The sequence below is a fragment of the Astatotilapia calliptera genome, chromosome 7 (assembly GCF_900246225.1).
Source record: "Astatotilapia calliptera chromosome 7, fAstCal1.2, whole genome shotgun sequence".
Classification (NCBI taxonomy): domain Eukaryota; kingdom Metazoa; phylum Chordata; class Actinopteri; order Cichliformes; family Cichlidae; genus Astatotilapia; species Astatotilapia calliptera.
In genome coordinates, this window is record NC_039308.1 from 35,048,276 (window position 1) to 35,067,548 (window position 19,273).

At 40.4% G+C, this 19,273-nt stretch overlaps 1 protein-coding gene and 1 pseudogene across 1 annotated transcript in view; both read right to left on the bottom strand.

The window, feature by feature from the left end:
• Positions 1–453: 453 nt before the first annotated feature.
• Positions 454–2,833, bottom strand: LOC113027377 (tripartite motif-containing protein 16-like; annotated as a pseudogene).
• A 3,122-nt stretch (positions 2,834–5,955) lies between these two features.
• Positions 5,956–19,273, bottom strand: part of atp8b1 (ATPase phospholipid transporting 8B1) — a 36,984-nt gene continuing 23,666 nt past the window's right edge. The window contains exons 6-30 of the mRNA XM_026174493.1: positions 19,069–19,130; positions 18,883–18,955; positions 17,976–18,046; positions 17,396–17,478; positions 17,127–17,285; positions 16,811–16,899; positions 16,290–16,480; positions 16,086–16,170; positions 15,614–15,737; positions 15,071–15,114; positions 14,761–14,917; positions 14,489–14,677; positions 13,435–13,547; positions 13,181–13,345; positions 12,920–13,031; positions 12,706–12,781; positions 11,067–11,199; positions 10,768–10,896; positions 10,522–10,678; positions 10,209–10,432; positions 9,482–9,565; positions 9,017–9,262; positions 8,685–8,823; positions 8,056–8,186; positions 5,956–7,562 (exon numbers count right to left, since the gene is read on the bottom strand). Of these exons, the coding sequence (XP_026030278.1) occupies positions 7,326–7,562; positions 8,056–8,186; positions 8,685–8,823; positions 9,017–9,262; positions 9,482–9,565; positions 10,209–10,432; positions 10,522–10,678; positions 10,768–10,896; positions 11,067–11,199; positions 12,706–12,781; positions 12,920–13,031; positions 13,181–13,345; positions 13,435–13,547; positions 14,489–14,677; positions 14,761–14,917; positions 15,071–15,114; positions 15,614–15,737; positions 16,086–16,170; positions 16,290–16,480; positions 16,811–16,899; positions 17,127–17,285; positions 17,396–17,478; positions 17,976–18,046; positions 18,883–18,955; positions 19,069–19,130 (3,273 nt within the window). The 3' untranslated portion in view covers positions 5,956–7,325. The remainder of the gene's footprint in view (positions 7,563–8,055; positions 8,187–8,684; positions 8,824–9,016; positions 9,263–9,481; positions 9,566–10,208; positions 10,433–10,521; positions 10,679–10,767; positions 10,897–11,066; positions 11,200–12,705; positions 12,782–12,919; positions 13,032–13,180; positions 13,346–13,434; positions 13,548–14,488; positions 14,678–14,760; positions 14,918–15,070; positions 15,115–15,613; positions 15,738–16,085; positions 16,171–16,289; positions 16,481–16,810; positions 16,900–17,126; positions 17,286–17,395; positions 17,479–17,975; positions 18,047–18,882; positions 18,956–19,068; positions 19,131–19,273) is intronic.

Genomic DNA, 19,273 nt, shown 5'->3' on the forward strand with positions numbered 1-19,273 from the left:
GTTTCCCACAGCAACAATAACTGTGCACTGTATATTATTTACATCAGCAGTATTTTCACAAACAAATAACTTTAAAACCTAAAGTTACATTAAATTGAGCAAACCTAATTTACTCAGTCTTAATGTTTTAGTACAGGTGTACCCCATGTTTTTGCAAAATGAGAACCCAATGTGGAAGAAAAGGCTGAAAAGAACAAAAAGAATAAGTATTTCCAGCACTCAGATGATGTGAATTACTAAAAAGATAAAAAGGCCCAAAAGTTATAAGCTAACTAGGAAAAACACCAGTGCAAATCAATCAATAAGAGCCAGGCAGACAATAATAATAGAGGGAAATTGTCCCGAGTATACAAATCAGAAATCCACAGGCAAGGTTTATGAAATATGAAATAATTAGAACGGAGAAAAGAAACACAAATCAGCAAAGCAAAAGCAGAAAAAGAAACACTGGAGAGAAGGGTAAGCATGAACACAAACAAATATTAGTTTACAAATGAGGAAACAAAACCCTGATTCACAGATATTAAGTAAACCCCAACACCCTAACAGATACAGTACCAATCATTGGTTGGGCAAGTTTAATTATAATAATAATACATAAAACAAGCTTCTGCAAATTTGTTCTAAACAAGTAAATTTCCTAACAGAACATCAATGGTGGTAGAGAGATAGTTTAAAGGGAAATTTCTAATCATCTTGATCACTCATAAAGGTTCATTTGTGGTTTAATTTTCCTCTTAGTGGACTTTTGATTTATCCCAAACGTAGCATATTTGGTAGTAGGGATACTTTTCTGCACAGTATGGCATAAAAAGCTCCACATGTTGTTCTTTAGTAATGGGGTCATTTTTATACTCCTGGTATAAAACATGGAAAATAACTGAAAAAGAAAATTAAATAGTGTTCCCCACTATGACTGTATTTAACCTTTGACTGGTTCTGCAGCTATATATGTGGACAATAGCTGTGATAAATTATGTCAACACTAAGACATGTTCAAATAACATTTGAATGGCAACCAGCTGCTGACAGTATTATGGTGTAAAGCTTTTATTCTATCCTAGTAAAATCTACAATAAGAAACGACTGATTACAGTAGGTGCATCGTAAAATAACACTACACAGAGTGACACAGTTACTCTTTCTCCTGCCCATCTATTTGAGTTCACACAATTTCAGAGAATTACCACAACCATAAACACTGAGTCCAGCATAGAGCGGCTGACTGAATGTGGTCTGGACTCTGTGGAGGAGAGTCATGGTGTTAGAGATCCAGTAGAAAGACAGAACACCTGCACTGTGATCCAGGTACACTCCAATTCTAGCAGACCGAGGACCCGAGATGGTGTTGCTCATGCTGTTGTGAATAAATTCAACAGAATTTTCTAAAGCCCAAGATCTGTCATTGCATCCAAATTCACTTTCATCTCCTGTTCTGCTAATGTCCTTGTATGTGACTGCAACTGTAGCACTAGCTGGTCCCATCTCCACCTCCCAGTAGCAACGTCCAGTCAGGCTCTCTCTGCTCAGAACCTGCTGTCTTTGAGTGAATCTGTCTGGATGATCAGGATACAGCTGTTTTTTTATCGTCAATCTAGCTACTCTGTTGCCTTCAGATAATATCAGCTGTGGGTGTGCAGTGTTTAGATCCAGTGTGATTTGACGTGAATACTGCAAGAAGTCAGCTCTGGTCTTGGGTTCTGGCTCCGGTAGGAGTAAAAAATCCGCACTGGTCACTTTAAGTGAGATCTTGGTCCACTCAAGTTTAATAGTATTCTCGAGTTTCTTTCTGACCTCTGATACAGCTGCTGTTACTTCATCAAAGTAACACGGTGAGTGAATATTGATACTGGGCGAGTTTGTGGATTCACTTAGAGACGACAGAAGAGGGTAACTGTGTAGGAAGTGGATGTGATCTTGTGTGCATGACAGCTGTTCCAGCTCTGTCCCTTTCCTCTTCAGTTCAGCGAGCTCCTGCTGCAGCTTCTCCTGTAGCTCCCCGACTCTGTTCAACTCATTTTTCTGCTTAGATCTGATCTGCTGCTTCAGATTGGAGCTTCTTTTTTTGATGAGTGAAACAAGATCCTCGAAGACCTTCTCATTGTCTCTCACAGCTTTATCAGCAGACTGATTGATCGCCTCCACCTCCTGCTGAAGCACCTTCACGTCTTTCTCCTTTCTTTAATTCTCTGCTGGATGTTTGCTGACTCACCTCGAGCTCTCTCTGTTTCTCTTTCCTTTCTGTTGAAGCTGGGACTGTGTCGTGGCCTTTATGTTCAACCTTGGAGCACAGACAACAGATACACTGCTGATCAGTGCGGCAGAAAATCTTCATAGCTTCACTGTGATGAGAGCAGACATGGTCATCAAGCTTCTGGGAGGGGTCCACCAGCTTGTGTTTTTCAAAGGCAGGGGATTCATAGTGAGGCTGGAGGTGCTGCTCACAGTAAGAGACCCGACACTGCACACAGGACTTGACAGCTTTCAGCTTTGTGTCAGTGCAGAAATCACAGCTCACATCTTCAAGTTCAGAAGAAGCGCTGACTGAAGTCTTCTTCAGGTCCTCCACTGACTCTCCCAACATGGTGTTTTTCCCTAGAGCAGATCTCGGTGCAAAGGTCTGTCTCCACTGAGGACAGCTGTGGGTTTCCTTCTGATCCTCTTTATCCCAGTGGATTTGAATACAGTTCATACAGTAGCTGTGTCCACAGGGAATATTCACCGGATCCTTCGGGAGATCCAAACAGATCGAACAGCTGAGTTTGTCCTGGTTTCAGTGGGTTCCTCCCTGCGCCATTTCACCGGTCAGAGACTATGATTGTGAAATAGTTTCACTTTTGTCATACAAAGAAACAAAACTGACTCTCATTCCTTCTGTTCACATGCACTGAATGGGGTTTACGTGCACACCATGCTGGTCACACCCATCTGTAAACTTGTAGATCTAAGTATAGGAACAGGAAACATGTGGACCGAGTGGGAGTGTTTGTTTGGAAAGCAGGAAGCTTATTTCTCTGTGTTACAAAGATCAGTGTCCGTCTGAACTGAAACATCTGATCTGAGTGAAAGTGTGTGAAAGAAACAGATTAAAGACTCATGGACCATAACTTATTGCTTATTCAAGATTAACCTTCAATCTTGTTATTATTCGCACTTAAAAGCGATCATGTATGAATCTCTTCTTATTTCTCAAATCGGTTCATATATTTTATCCAAAAATCTTTGTACAATATTCCAAAATAACAAAGCTAAAGGATTTTTAATTAAGCTCTACGTTAAAATGTTTTAAAGCAGGAATAAAAAGTGACTTTCCCGTTTTACTTGTGTAAAATTTTAAAGACAAATATATGAATACAAATGTAAATAACCACCAAAAGATTTCATGAAGGTGAAACTGAGGACATTTCCCTCCTTAAATAATATCCTTTTCAAAAAATGATTGCATTGAATAAATGCATGTAACTATAGAGGTAATGAGTAATGGTAAGTATGTATGTGTATGTATGAAATGCCCAGCATGGGTGCTTGTAAAGGTTTGTGCAATATGTTGTAAAAAGAGGCATGTAACAAAAACATGTTGGCAACAGCCTCCCAGAGAGAGTGTGTGTGACAGATGATATACTCCCGTCACTCCCACCTTACAGGTGCAGCTGGATACTTTAACAATCTAACCCAAAACACAAAGGTGACAATAGCAGTGCTACAAGGCCATCACACTCCCACCAATAAAAATATGGCTTAGCTAGCCATCTACAAAAGCTGGTTTAAACTTTTGAACTTCCTTCATCTCAGCCCCATTTCTTCCTATAGAGGCATATGGAAGCAGAAAGAAGTTAACATTTTACCAAAAATTGAAAAGAATAGTACCGAGACACAGCCCTCGATAGTGCATCAGCCAAAACATTGTGTGCACCTTTATATGTTGAACATCGAGATCATATGACTGAAGAAGGAGGCACCATCTCATAAAACGTTGGTTGGGATTCTGAAGAGAATGAGGGAATGTGAGGGGAGTGTGACCTGTGTAAACTACAACCTGCACCTACAGCTTGATGCATGCTCAATCACCCCAGTAAGAAAATCCCAAAAAGTTGATTCTGTTCATCTGGACATAGCTTTGTCAGTGGCAGAAGTGCACCTACATACACTTCAAAATGTTGTAGAGTCCATATTAAACGCGATGCTCAGACTGGACAGACCTGCCCTTGCAAAAGAGAGAGAATACAATAACCTCAGTTTTATCTGAATTTAGCAGCAAGAATATACAGGTCATCAAGATCTTTATGACATTCCTGCAGTTTGACTAAGCTGGGGATCCTTGTTTAGCAGTGAAAATGTATATTATCCCTTCAAATGATACTGCCTAAGGAAAGCATATGATGTAAACAGAACCTGTTCTGGCACTAAATCCTGTGGAACTGCATATTTAACAGTGTGTGAAGAAGACGCTGTTAAGCACACACGCAGGCTATATCCCAATTCAGGGTCTGCAGCCTTAACGGTCCACAAGGGCAGCGTACTCAAAGACCGCTAAGGCCGGAAGTGCGAGGCTTGTGAAATGGGACGGTCTAGCCTCCGTCGCGCTGCCCAGGTTGCCTAGCAACCATGATACTAACAGCTGGAAACGTTTCATACAGCTTTGTTTGACAGAAATGAAGGAGAACATAATTTGTTCATTTGTTTGTTTGTTTCTACATGCGCTTTGATCATTCTCTGTAAGATTAAGCTCAGCTAATGAACGGCGTATATTTTAAAGTAAAGGCTTTAAAACCAAGTTAGTACAAACGTCACTAATGTCACATAACTTTGCCGACATGTGGCCAACAGTAATGTTTAATGTTCTTCGTTATTAAACATTTGCACATAAATAAGTGACATAATATTCAGTACATACTTAAAGTTTTCTCGGGCGCCCCTCATCCGCCGTTTTTTTTTCGGAAAAATTGTCCACACCCACCGCCGCGCTATGCATTCTGGGATATGTTGGGCCACGACGAAGTCTACACCGCCACGTCCTTAAAATTCAGGGAAAAGGAGGACGCATTTGAGGGCCGCATTTCGAGCAGCCTTCGAATTGGGACAGCCTTCGTTGTGTTGCTGTGATGTAATCGGCCTTAAAATGCGGCCTTTAAGGCTGCAGACCCTGAATTGGGATACAGCTACACACCATCCATTTCCAGGAACAAATAAGAGTCTATTAGATAGGAGTCAAACCATCTTATACTGACAGCATGGTCTAATCGCTGAGGTCTAGCAGGACGAGCACAGAGAGCACTATGATGAGCTCTGAAACTTTTCAAATAAGCCATTCATCTGAAGATGATCTGTTAGCTGTTTGACAACTACTCTTTCAAGAATCTTTGAGATGAGACGAAGGTTGGAGATGTATCGATAATTAGGTAAGAGCTGTGTCAACTGCTGGCTTCTCAAGTCATGGTTTAATTACGGCCTTTTAAAGGCCTGTGGCCTTTAAAAGAGATTATTGCTTCTCAAACATGGTGGTAGGATTTCTTTGAGCACTTTAGAAGGGATGGGTTCTAACAGACGTGTTGACTGTCTGCGGGAAGTAATGGTTGAAGTTCACTCAGAAAGCTCAGTCAGAGAGACACTAAATAAATATCAGTGGTATTGAAGGTTGCTGTATGTAATGATAGATTTGTGAGATGATTATTATTTGATTTGTGAATAAATTCATTAAGTCATTACTAGTTAAGGTTAAAGGAAGACTCAGCTCAACAGAGCTTGGACTAAGAAGATTGCTTATACATTATCTCTCTTGTAAGAAAGCACTTCTGCCAGGAAGACACCTTCATTAGAACAAAGTTGAAGTACTGGCAGGAATCTGTTTTTGACCAGTTTGGGAGGGTGAGAGACTGCAGAAAAGAGGAGCATAGAGAAAACAAGAGGTAGGCAATACTCAAATTAAAATTTAAATAAAGACACATTTCAGATTGCTAAATGTGCCCTTGGCTTTTATTAACAACCACATGATAAAACACCATCATACATCAAAGACCATACTGCTGCTTTTACTTAACAGCAGTCCTGATCGACTATTCCATTCATTCAGGAATAAAAAGACATCATCTGTGGACAGTAACACTAGCATGAAAAAGATACAGTAACAGTCAGAACAGGAACTATCATCAGTCTTGGCTCCTCAATATTCTAAACCTGATTAGAGGACTGGAAAAAAAAAACCTTTTCTTTGGGTTGATTGTAAACAAAATGAAACAAACATACACATACACACACATACCCACTCACACTAAGATAATTCTCCTGTTTGAACCTAAAGAACATGTAAGTTAACTTGGAATAATTTGTAAAAACAGAAAGGAACGTACAAACTAGTAAAAGTTAATCAAATGAAGATAAACCGACAAACCCTTGCTCTATTTCTGAAGTAAGCTCTGAAGATTGTTGGAGGAGGAAAGTGTGGGTTTTTTTTTTTTAATGTAAGGCACCGAACAAAACAAGGATCCAACTTGGAAAGAGGTATTTAAAAGATTTCAAGCATGAAGTACCTTAATTTAGTGATTACTCTAAGTACACCTGGTTTGATGCTGCAGAGGAGAAAAGATCACCATTCACATCTCACTGTTAAATTAAGACACACTTTATAACATCTGACCACCCTGCATTGCCTAGCATAGTAACGTCCCACTATTATGTAGAATAAAATATTAAAAAGATGATGTCTTGACTTGTTTAACTTTAGCCCACTAGCTTAATGTGAAGGTAAATCTTTGGAGGTCAACGAATGGAAATCAAACTAACCGATGCTTTAGTCTGACTTAATGCAGTACAGATTAAATATTATTCTTATACTTTTAACGAAAACACTAATATGTCAAGTGTGCTGTAGACACAAGGCTAAAACTCAAAATCAAAATTATTATATTAGTGTTACAGTACAGAAAGACTTAGCAGGGATAAACTGACTAAAAATAAAACTCTTTTAAAATCCTGAGTTAAATAACATTGTCAGTCACACAGATGCTGCGTGACCTCAGACCTCATAATGACGGTCGTTTTCGGTGAGCTTCTTGCGCTTTAGTATTTCAACAAAGTTTGTGCATAGAGGTGCATCTGGAGGCGGGGAGTCTAGGTCACAGACAGGAGCGAAAAACAATTTAGAAGAGTTTCATTTAAGAAACTTCAGGAGAGCTATTTTCTTTTATTCCCTTCTGGCATGCTCAGAATACCTTATAAGGAAAATGTTCTTAAACTGCAATAGAATAACTAAGTGCTCTTTGCACTCCCAAATATTTACAGCTCCCCCTACTGCAGTTTTGCTCCGTCTCAGACTCAGACCCGCCCCTTCAGATGTTTTCGGCCTCTCTCCGGGGAATCTCCCTGATGCTCTCTTGAGGTCCACCATGTGCCCGTGGGCGCCGTCGAAAGCTCTGCCCAGATGCAATAAGGTCAGCGTAGCCTTGGGCGTGAGAGAAGGCGTATGCAGATCGCCGGGAACGCCGGCCTCGCTGGAAGGGCGCTGGCTTTTTCTTATCGTCATCTTCCTTCAGCTCCATCTCGTATTTCTTTCTGTTTCTCTGGACCTAAAGGACGATTGGAAATAAGCCGGTAATATATGAAGCAGAAGGGTCCATGGAAATAAAGTAGAAAGTCATAATGGAAAGAAGAAATCAATTTTACTTCAAAAGATGGTCAGAATACAGCCTTAAAAGCAACTTGTAATTACAAAAGAGCGCTTGCATATTCTGCAATACAGCCGGCACCCTAATGATGCTGTGTAATTGTAATGTAAGAATGGTGGGTTAGGATAATCTATGCTACAGCCCTGCCATCAATGTTAGGAAATAAAGTTGTGGCCAGAATTAGTAAGTGATAATCATACATTTAAAGCAATGCATGAAAGAAACAAAAAAACAAAAAACAAAGCTATGTTGTTTTATGTTTATTAATATATTTATGTATGTCAAGCATCTTATTGCCCATCACCCAGGACTCCCCCACCTTCCCTGAGAGGGTTCAGGCTGATGGGTCAGAAAATGACCAGCAGGCTTGTTGCTGCACTGGCAGAGGTCTCACCTTGTCTCCTACAGAGGGCCAGATGGTTTTAGAGAGAAACTGGATGCAGATGACAGGCAGAAGGCTGATGCCCACAGTTAGGATGATGGTTAACCACAGGTACGGCTGGCGTAAAGCATTTGATGCTACCCCTATAAACACAACATATAAATACACACACACATGTTAACAGAGAAATGAAGAATGAGGGGTTTATGTGGGGACCTTCAATACTTGGACATGATTCTCATTGGGTAAAATTATTAGTAGAAGGCTATTGCATTCATGCTAATGAAAATAAAAAGCCTTTTGTCAAAGCCTGACTTACTGACAACTTGTAGAGGATTTAGCAGTTAAAGAGACTTAACTTTTCTTGACAAACAGCTGTAAGGAGTGTCTACACTGAAAGCTACAAATGAATGATGAAGTTGCCTTAATGCAATTATTGTTTAATATATCAACAAGTAATTTGTCAGTGATATTGCAGCTTCAGCTGGCCAGAGATCCCCTAGGAGCGATTTAATCTGAAGCAGGCTTTAAATTGGAGGCCAACCAACACAGGAATTTTAGAATACGTCATCAACCCTTATTGGCTTTTTGAATAACAGTCAGACAAACCGCTTAAATTAGTGAAGCTGTGGTCAACTAACCTGTGAAGGTGAAAACTGAGGGGAAGATGACATGGATCCCAGCACTGTGGATGTCAAACATGACCCCAAAGTAGATGGCTATGCTGCCCAGAACTGCAAAGCAGTTGACAAAAGTCCAGTAGGAGGTATCTAAGGAGATCTGACAAGACAGGAAGGAGAAAAGACAGACAGGATATTTTACATAAAAGCCATTACAAATATCAATATTCTTGAGTAGCTCCATATTTTGACAACATCAATACTTCAAATAAGTCACAAAATCCGAATTATAATTCCTAAAAGCAAAAACTGAAAATTTATGCACTGCACATGCTCAGAAATTTGTAACCAACCTGCAGATTCACGATAAAAATCAAGGACGAGGCAGCAACGACAGCAAAGGACTGATAGTCTGAGGGGGCTTCTCCGTCTTGCCCCATGGTTTGCAGGAAGGCTCCATAAGGTATGAAGAAGATGATGAGTGAGACGAAGATGCCGTGGAACAAGCTGATGAAAAAGTTTTTGTAGTTAAACAACGTCCCCTGCTGACCGGGAATGTAGAGTTTGGGGAATTTTAAACTCAGTCTGTCGTTGACATCCTACAACAGAGAAAGAAAGAGAAGGTTTCAAGAAATTTTAAGATTAAGAAAAAAATATCTACTGAAGAATGACTCAACTAAACTCTGTCTTTGTGCCATGAAATTATGAGAAAATTATGAAGAAAAAAAAAAAGCTACCGGTATTCATAATTAGTTTTTACATTCATGCAGGATACAATAGCCCTCTTTTCTTTGGTCTACAACAAATTCAGCTTTTACCTGGTCAAGAAGTCCAACAAGTAGAACAGGCAAGCTGCTGTAAGCCAGATTGTAGAGTGTGATAAACCAGTCTTCAAAGGTGATCTGCGGGAAGGAAAAAACAATCATTTATCGTCTCTGTTGCTGTTCAGTATTATCTGTCACTGAGTGTGTACTTTAGAAGTAAAGCACCACAAATCTGCACTTCTCACTGCACAACCTAATCCAAAGCAATCATGCTACTTAGTGGGATGAGGAATTGAAGATGTAGGAGAGACGTCTGCAGTATCATAATCTTGTTCTTGCCTCTTGTGCGACTGGAGCATTCAGATGTATGCACCGTTAAAAGTATTCTTTTAGGTGTTGCTCAGTAAAAACCTTTGAAGGTTAACATTACGACCCCTTAGGCAAAAGGACCAAGGTACAAATTTAGACATTAAACCGAGAAGTTGATGTTGACTAATGGAAATTAGGTTGTGTGTGTGAAAGGCGTTTTCTGTGGATGTCTTCCAGCAGGAGAACATTTACTCTCTGCCATGTTTGAACATGGATTAAAAATTCTACAGAAATGAGCTTCAGTGTTTTGTGTGGGAGCTACTCACTACGTTTGCAATTTTCACAGGGTTAAAGTACATGTTATAATGGGCAAACTCCATGAAAAGTTAGTCTAATGATGGCTATGATACTACAAACATTCCCTTCTTTTCAGAATAAAATCAAAAGGGATGACTTTCACAGTGCTGCTGACCTGTGAGGAGTATCCGTTGAAAAAGGAGTACCAGAAGTGGACCAGAGTGAAGGCAAAGTTCTTGAAGAAGAAGAAACGCAGGAACTTGCACATTCGGATGTAAGACCAACGCCCGTGCACCAGCAGGAGGCGCTGCAGGTAACGGAACTGAGCAAAGGCGTAGTCGCTGGACATGACGGCCTGCATCCCCTCCTGACCGCTGATACCGACACCGATGTCTGCAGCTGGAGGGAGAGCGGACGGGGAGAAATCTTAGAGCAGATTCGTAGAATCTTACACACTTGGCGTGAGCACAGTTAGCTTGTGTCCTTACTTTTGATCATATTGACGTCGTTGGCTCCGTCTCCGATGGACAGTGTCACAGCCTTCTTGTACTTCTTCACCAAACTCACCACATTAGCCTTTTGTTTCGGTGTTACACGGCAGCAGATGACCGCCTCGCATTCACAAGCCATATCCACAAAGTCAATCTACCGGTAGAGAGAAACATTTCACTGGATTTAATATCATGAAGACAAAAATTCTTCGTACTCACAATAATCAAAGTTTTTTGTTAAACCTGTCTCATCTCTTTCTCCCAATCATCCATCGGCTGTCCGTCCTGAGGGTTGCTTGGAGGTTGACGCCTCTTTAGACGCAGACGACGCAGACGACGGCGTTTCTTCTTCTTTTCATACAGAATTTCATTCTGAAAAGAATAAAGAGAGTAGATTAGTATGTAAACCATGCAGGGAAACCGTATTAAAGGCAATATATTACATTTATCTTTAGACTATAACATTGGCTAGGCTTTTTAGTACTACCAATTCATCTTTTATAGTAGCTTTAATTTAGTTTTGGTTTTTGAAGAAAGCTCACCAGCCATCCTCCAGTGATGATGAGAGCATTTTTGTTTGATCCGGGAAAGAAAGGCTCGGCCGTTTTCTTTTTGCCTCGACGGTAAGCTTGAGGGTCATCCCTTCTGCTGGCCTGACGTCTGGTTAGCTTCTCACTGTAGACACACAATACAGGTGATAACAGTGCTCAATTGCAACACAGTTGGGCCATAAATAGTATAAAAGATGGTTGGAACACTTTAAATATGAATGGAAACAGAATGCAATGGTTTCATTTCACTGTTTTCTGATGTTTTGATGGCGATGTGTCCAATCATCAAGTTATTTTCTTTTTAACATGTAACTTGATGATGGAACACATCATCATCATCAAGTTACATGTTAAAAAGAAAATTTTACATCTGTGATGGGGACCAGGTGGTGGTCCCCATCTTTAAGAAGGGGGACCGGAGGGTGTGTTCCAACTACAGGGGGATCACACTCCTCAGCCTCCCTGGGAAAGTCTATGCCAGGGTGCTGGAAAGGAGAGTTCGTCCGCTAGTCGAACCTCACCTCACCTATGGCCACGAGCTGTGGGTAGTGACCGAAAGAACGAGATCGCGGATACAAGCGGCAGAAATGAGCTTCCTCCGAAGGGTGGCTGGCCTCTCCCTTAGAGATAGGGTGAGAAGTTCGGCCATCCGGGAGGGGCTCAGAGTAGAGCAGCTGCTGCTCCACATCGAAAGGAGCCAGCTGAGGTGGTTCGGGCATCTGACAAGGATGCCCCCTGGGCGCCTCCTGGGTGAGGTGTTCCAGGCATGTCCCACCGGGAGGAGGCCCCGGGGCAGACCCAGGACACGCTGGAGAGATTATATCTCTTGGCTGGCCTGGGAACGCCTTGGTGTTCCCCCGGATAAGCTGGAGGAGGTGGCTGGGGAGAGGGAGGTCTGGGCATCTTTGCTTAGGCTGCTGCCTCCGCGACCCAGCCTCGGATAAAGCGGATGAAGATGGATGGATGGATGGATGGAAATTAATCTAACCTAAAATAAAATTAAAAAAAAAAAAAAAAAAAAGAAGAGGCCCCTCTTCTGTGGAACCAGCTCCCAGTTTGGATTCGGGAGACAGACACTATCTCTACTTTTAAGATTAGACTTAAAACTTTACTTTTGCTAAAGCATACAGTTAGGGCTGGACCAGGTGACCCTGAATCCTCCCTTAGTTATGCTGCAATAGGTGTAGGCCGAGGATTCCCATGATGCATTGAGTCTTTCCTTTTCAATCACCTTTCTCACTCACTGTGTTAATAGACCTCTCTGCTGAATCACATTTGTTATTAATATCTGTCTCTCTTCCACAGCATGTCTTTATCCTGTCTTCCTTCTCTCACCCCAACCGCTTGCAGCAGATGGCTCCGCCCCTCCCTGAGCCTGGTTCTGCCAGAGGTTTCTTCCTGTTAAAAGGGAGTTTTTCCTCCCCACTGTCGCCAAAGTGCTTGCTCATAGGGGGTCATGTGATTGTCGGGTTTTTCTCTCCATGTATTATTGTGGGGTCTACCTTACAATATAAAGCACCTTCAGGCTACGATGTTGTGATTTGGCGCTATATAAATAAAACTGAATTTAATTGAGTCTGCAGGGACAGTCCGCCTTGGGATGTCGTTTGCAATGTTCTTGTCAACCTACTTGACATCATCTCCGTAGTGGATCTCCATGTCGTCTGTCAGAAGTGAACAGGAATATCCGATGTTCTCTGCCGTTTCTGGGGATAAATTATGAAGATTAAAACACGAGTTCAGATTCAATTCATCCAAATTGTTACTTTAACCAGCTCAGGCATGTCGCTGTTATTCATGTGATACAGGTGTTTTATTTCTTGTGCACTTTGGGGTGATGGTACCTTTCTTATCTCCAGTCAGGACCCAGATCTTGATGTCTGCTTTAGCCAGCTTGGCAATGGTTTCTGGAACTCCATCCTGTAGTTTATCCTCAATAGCCGTTGCTCCAATTAGCTAAATGCAAGAGAACTCGTTACTAGCTGTAACGGGAGCTTCTTGCTTTAAAATCCGATAGATTTTTAGCAGAAGAGATTTTTTAATTAAAACATTCAAATGAAGTCTACATGTATATAGAAACTAAAGCGTAGTCATTTCCCACTCACCATCAGGTTGTTCTCGATCTGCTCATACACAGCATCCAGGGCAGCTTCGCGGTCATTCATGGTCACCTGGGCCTCTTTGTGTCTCCTGGACCAGGCTTCGAACTCTTCAGCGCTGATGTCTTTGTAACACAAGCACAGTGTCCGCAAGGTCTCGTTGGCAAAGACCTGATAACATGAAAATGTTGACTTTGTTTACTCCTGAGAGAAAAAGACAGCATCTGGCATGCTGCAAATGAGATTAAACAATAGCTCACATCAAGAGCAGTCTGGGTGGTTTCCTTATGTTTGGAGCTGGGGGAGAGACGCTCGTAAATGACAGTGTCTGCTCCTTTACAGTAGAGACGAATACGGCCATCGGGAAACTTCACTAAAAAGACAGTACATAGAAAGATCAGCGGTAATTAGACAGAAGTCTCAGTGAGGTAAAAAGTCAAAAGTAGCAGGTCCAATCTGTCCAGTCTAAATAGCTTTGATAATATTGCTCTTATTTGTTTTAGTTATTTCTATAAAAAGACCGTAGTCATAGTGACGTTTGGAAACCTTTTTTGAAATTTGTAATTTTTGCCAGTTTGCAAAAAACAAAAACAAACAAACCCTGTTTTATTTTCTATTTCACTTTAAATTAAAAATAAGAATTTAGAGAAATAAAACTATGAATGAAACTATTGACTGAGACCATAAAGTCATCGGGAACCTGTTTGTTGAAATCAAAGATATAAGTAGGGTCATTTCCTTTAGATTTCTAAATGACCGCACTTCTTTTTGCATCCAGAGGTGCTGCCGCCTGCTGACAACTAGAAAGAAGGTGAGTCACAGGTTTCACTTTTTAGGCCCTGAAGCAATATGCCCATTTATATACAATCTATATTCCTTACACTATAAAAGGATGGCATGTGGTGCAGTAGCGACGGTTTTAGCAAGATCTGGATCCACGTCCAGGTAATGCAGCATCCACACATATTGAAATTACAGAATATGTTTAGGATTAACTACGTATGCATTTATATTAAAGATTGTCCAAAACAAGTAAAACTGTTCAAATACTTTTGAGTTCTGTGCCAGTTGTGCATTTTGAGTAGAAACATAATAAAATCCTTCCATGATTTAGTGAAGACTTGATTTATTCAGTTTTTAGGTGGCATTTCATCAGTTTTTCATTCATTGCGCATCCTTCAGTAACTTGGTACTTTGTTTTGTTTCTGTTTCAAAGTTTGATGGGTTTTTTTCCCTTGCAGCTTCATGTGTATGCAGATAACTGTACATCTAAAGAAGTATTTAAGGACATTATGTCAGGCTGTGTGCTCGTACAGATGATAGACATGCGCTTGCGGTCAGAGTTGAAGTCGAGAAGCGCCAACATTTCGTAGGTCATCTCCTGATCCATCTCCCTGATGGTCATGGTGTCCTGCGTACGAGACAGAAACACGTAACCAAAGTTCCTGGCAGCCGTGACCAGGGCGCCCTCATCAGGAGACGCTGCCTGGTATACGAGATCATCTGAGAGGACAGTACAAAAGCAGATGTCAGTACCTGCAGTCTTCTTTTTAAATAGGACCTATATTATGTGACTGTAGGATTACCGTCTTTGTGCTCCACCATGACGGTGTGGCAGAGGGAGAGCAGTTTGAAGAACTCCATGGCATCTTTATCCTTCTTGGATCGGACATGGGCAACCAGGGAATGATCTATGAACTGGAACTTCTTATCAGCATAGCGGTTCCAGCTCCAGTCCACCAGCTGACATAAAATAGAAAAAGGTTTTATGACTTTCCATTTTCCTGGGTTTATAGGGTTTTTTGGGGACCATTTTTACAGATTGCTGAAGATCGAACTGACATTTAATTTGTTTCTACTCATGAAAGTTCTTTCAACTCATTATTTAGATTTTACCTTTCCTCGTTCCAGTGACACACCCTCAGCAGTAGTTGGATCACCTGTGGGGAAAAAAACCAAAGACAACCCCCCACAAAACAAACTTTTAATGCCAAAATTACAAATCCACAGTACAGCAACTGTCAAAAAACAAAAAACACACTGAAAGACAGGAATGAGAGGTTTTAAATAGAGTTGATACAGGACCCAACAATTTACTTAACATATTTTCCTAGATTCATGTATTTGTTTCATTTTCTGCTTTAATTTGCATTTGATTCGATCTTTTAACTCCCTCAAAGCTGTGCCACAGGCCACTGATCAGGAAACTGCTGCTTTTCTTTTGTTACCATTAATCAAAAACATGTATTTGGCACAAACTTCATTGCCGGTAGTTATGTGCCATTATTACCTGTGTAGCTTAAAGTTTGGGTAACTTTAAGCTAAAAACCAACACCGGAACATCACAGGTGGCTTTTCTTTGGGGGGGGGGGGGGGTATGTAAAACTCCCATTCCTGAATCTTATTTTTTCCTTGTGTGAAACAAAAACTCCTCAGTACCATAATTGCGTCCAGCGATGGTGCACTTCTTGAACTGCATGATATTCTGCGTCAGAGTTCCTGTCTTGTCGGAGAAGATGTACTGGATCTGACCCAGCTCCTCATTCAGGGTGGTGGTCCGAGCCTGCAGACAGTTAAAGGAGTTTATGCAGCAGAGCTGTAGTGATCAACTGAGGGTGGAAAATCTGCCATTTTCACAAAATAATCTCCAATTAAAAAGGTCTGGTTTACCACAAAACAGCATATATTCTTCATTTATGTCATATGATTTTGGTTTGGTACAAAAAAAACGAAACACTCCCACAAATACTCTTCGCCTGTTTAAACGTCATTATATTCTTGAATACCGGAAATGGCCATTTAATTGAGGGGCAACACTCACAGGCCTTCAACAACATACAGCATAAAAGTGCGGTGAAAAAAATCAGTTAAAAAAGATAATTGAAAAACAAACATGCAAGTGTTAATGTACCTTAGCTGGGGTGTCTTTTTCTGCAAAATACATCTGCAGGTCCCAGTTGATGAACTTACTCTGGCCCAAGCGAATCACCTCCACGCTGTAGACAAAGCACAAAAACTTTTATTTGGTGTACTGTTGAACACACACAAATCTGAAAGTGAGCACAAAACGCATTAATATAATTGTTTTCACTTAATTTTGTCTGGCTTTATGTACCTGACATAGAGCGAAATGGGCACCATGGTGTTGAGAACGATGATGTATCCCCAGAAGCTAAGGAAGCCTCTGTAGCCGGGGGTCTGATCTTTGCCATCGAACAGATACCAGGCCTTGGTGCCGATAGCCTCATACCAGTATGTGTGACCAATAGCCAAACCCGCGGACACCAGGATGAGCAGTGCAAAGATCTATGGTGAGGAGTAACAGAGAGACACCAAATAGCTGTTGAGAAGACTTCATATACTACTTGTATGGCTTGACTTACTTATTGCAAATGTATTGTTTAAGTGTCAGTGCAAGAAATTTGGGGGGGGGGGAGACCTCAAAACATATTCAGAAAAAGCAAACATCATCAATAGCATATTTGCATCACTTAAACAGAAGCCTTCAGGAAGATTGGGCTTACACATTCAGTCATACAGGCCAACATTTACCTCAGTCTGTGGCGAGGAGGTGCATCAGATAATAGATATGAAAATAAATATACACTGTGTGTTAAAATGGTGATTGAAGCTTACTGTGTAAACCATGTAGTTCATCAGTTCATCAATTTTGGTCCTCTTGAACCTCGTCTTGCCACCATTTTTCATGATTTTGGTATCACCTCCTACAACAAGAAGTCAGTAAAATACGTTCATTATTTTAACCTTTACAATCAAATTAACCAAACTTTTGAAATACCAATGTTTTAAGAAGAGGAACTGCCAAACTACAACACAAGAAAGTACAATCTGGTATTGAGTTAGAAACAAAAACCAATAACACACACATTTATATTTAATTATTTATATACTTTTTAAACAAACAACAACAACAACAACAACAAACACACACCTGCAAAGATGACCAGCCCATGACACCAGTCAGTGTTTCTTATCTTGCAACCTCGGAGCAGCATGTTGTCCAGTTCCAAAGGGTAGCGCTCCCTGTCCCACAGCATCATCCCCGTAAACTTGTCAAGACGGTTGTTTGGCTCCTCGCACTCGATCAGGGCTACGGGACAGAAAAAAAGGCGTTGGTTCAGAGAAATAAAATAAGAAATAGCTTGTTTCTGTAAGCATGATTCAAACTGAATGAGTGTGTTGTGGTGATCCAGTTCTTACCATTGAAGTCAGCGAGCTGATGATCCTCCTGAAGTCTTTCATCAGTCACTCGAAGTCCCATCCTAAACTTGAGGTTGGTTTCGCTGCAACGGGAAAACAATATATACACAAAGACCTGAGAACTGATTCCAACCCCGTCTGGGAGAATGATTAAAAACAAAGAAAAATCCCCAGATCATTTCTTTGTTTTTGCAAAAAATAAATAAATGATTATGATCTTGTTTGTATCACTTTCTATTTCATTTCATTTCTATTCCCATTCACTGTAAACACGTTCTATTGGAGGATCTAACTGCACCACATATACAAGTATCTGTTTGATTTAAAGGTGTTCCCTCTTAAAAGCAGAACGCGTTCACACACCAGAGCAAAGACTGTTTGGTTCTTAGAAAAGGCTTTTCAAATTTGCTCTTCTCTTCTCAGTTAGTAATTTGTTGACTGAACACTTGGGAAAAAGACTGATTAAATAGAAATTCCTCAAACACAGTACTCTACTCCAACAGTCCATTGCATCGTTTGTACAGTTTAACCTAATATATGGTGATAGCACAGTACATGGCGTTTTCCCCCTCTTTCTTACCCGTCGAGTTCAGCTGTTTCAACATAACACAGGCTGTTTGGGTTGGAGCTGGACAACAGCAGGAGGTCAGCCTACAGAGTGAAAAATATATATATAAAATATCTGAAAATATAAACATTTGAGTTTTCAAATTTATAAAGCACTCAAAGGATTCAAGGCACACATCTGCGATTTCTTAAGACTTTCGCTTTTGCTCAAAACTAAATGATCAATCAGCTAATATTTTAAGTTCTGGATTATGCAATGCTGTATCATTTTATTCAGCTCATTTCTTTATACCTAGCAGATGTGGATACATTTTAATCCAAATACATTTGATGAGTGGAGTGCCTCCAGGATCGATCAGGAGTCCCTTTTAAGTAAAGTATAAAGAAAATGACTATACACTGAAGATTATATTTTTGTAAACGTATGTAGATGACACATTAGTTTATGTAACAGTGAACCTCATAATGGCCTCAGCATGTCCCTCTAAAGTCCATTTCCCATGTTTGAGTTTTCTTCTGTACCTTTTCTCTACAGTTAAATATATATAAAAATGGATGCAGCTGTTTGATGTTACCCATTAGTTTGTGAAATCTCAAGTTAAAACTGAGCACTGAATTTACTACATCATGAAAGTCACTGAAACCACACACACATCCTGGATAATGCTTTCTGATTCTAACGAAGACTATTATTTTAAAGATTACATCAATTTAGTGAGGTTATTGGTCTTCACGTAATAATATTTCATCTTAAAGTCCCATAGCGCTAAAAAAGTTGAAATTCAGTTCACATCGTAATAGGGATTTTTGAAGGAAATAAATTAAGTGTGTGCTCATTATGTGAGCTTGTTATGGCTGATTTAAATTAAAACTAATGCAACCTTGTAGGAAAAACCCCCACTTTGGGTGAATTATCATACCGGAATAAAGTCATTTTTCTTGAGACGAACCACATCTCCAACCTGGATTTCCCTCCACTTGGCCTCTTGAAACCTGAAGCAAAGAGAAAAGCAAAAAAAAAAAAAAAAGAAAGGGAAATGGGTTTTGTTTTGTTTTTTTAAATTGATTAAAAAAAAAAAAATTTTGATAAGCAGCTTTCTTCCAACCTGCCATTTAGTAGAACCTCAGACTTCCTGTTGTTGATCTCGTTGTCCATCCTGTGGCGTGCCTGAAGGAAAAAGACATAAGAACATGAAGAATAAAACAATCAAAAACTATGCAGAGTAGCTGTAGGAGCATCCAGTCAACTTGAACCTTTTCCTCGTTCTTCTACAAAGGAAACTGAAAATATATCGCTAGGTTTTTTTTGAA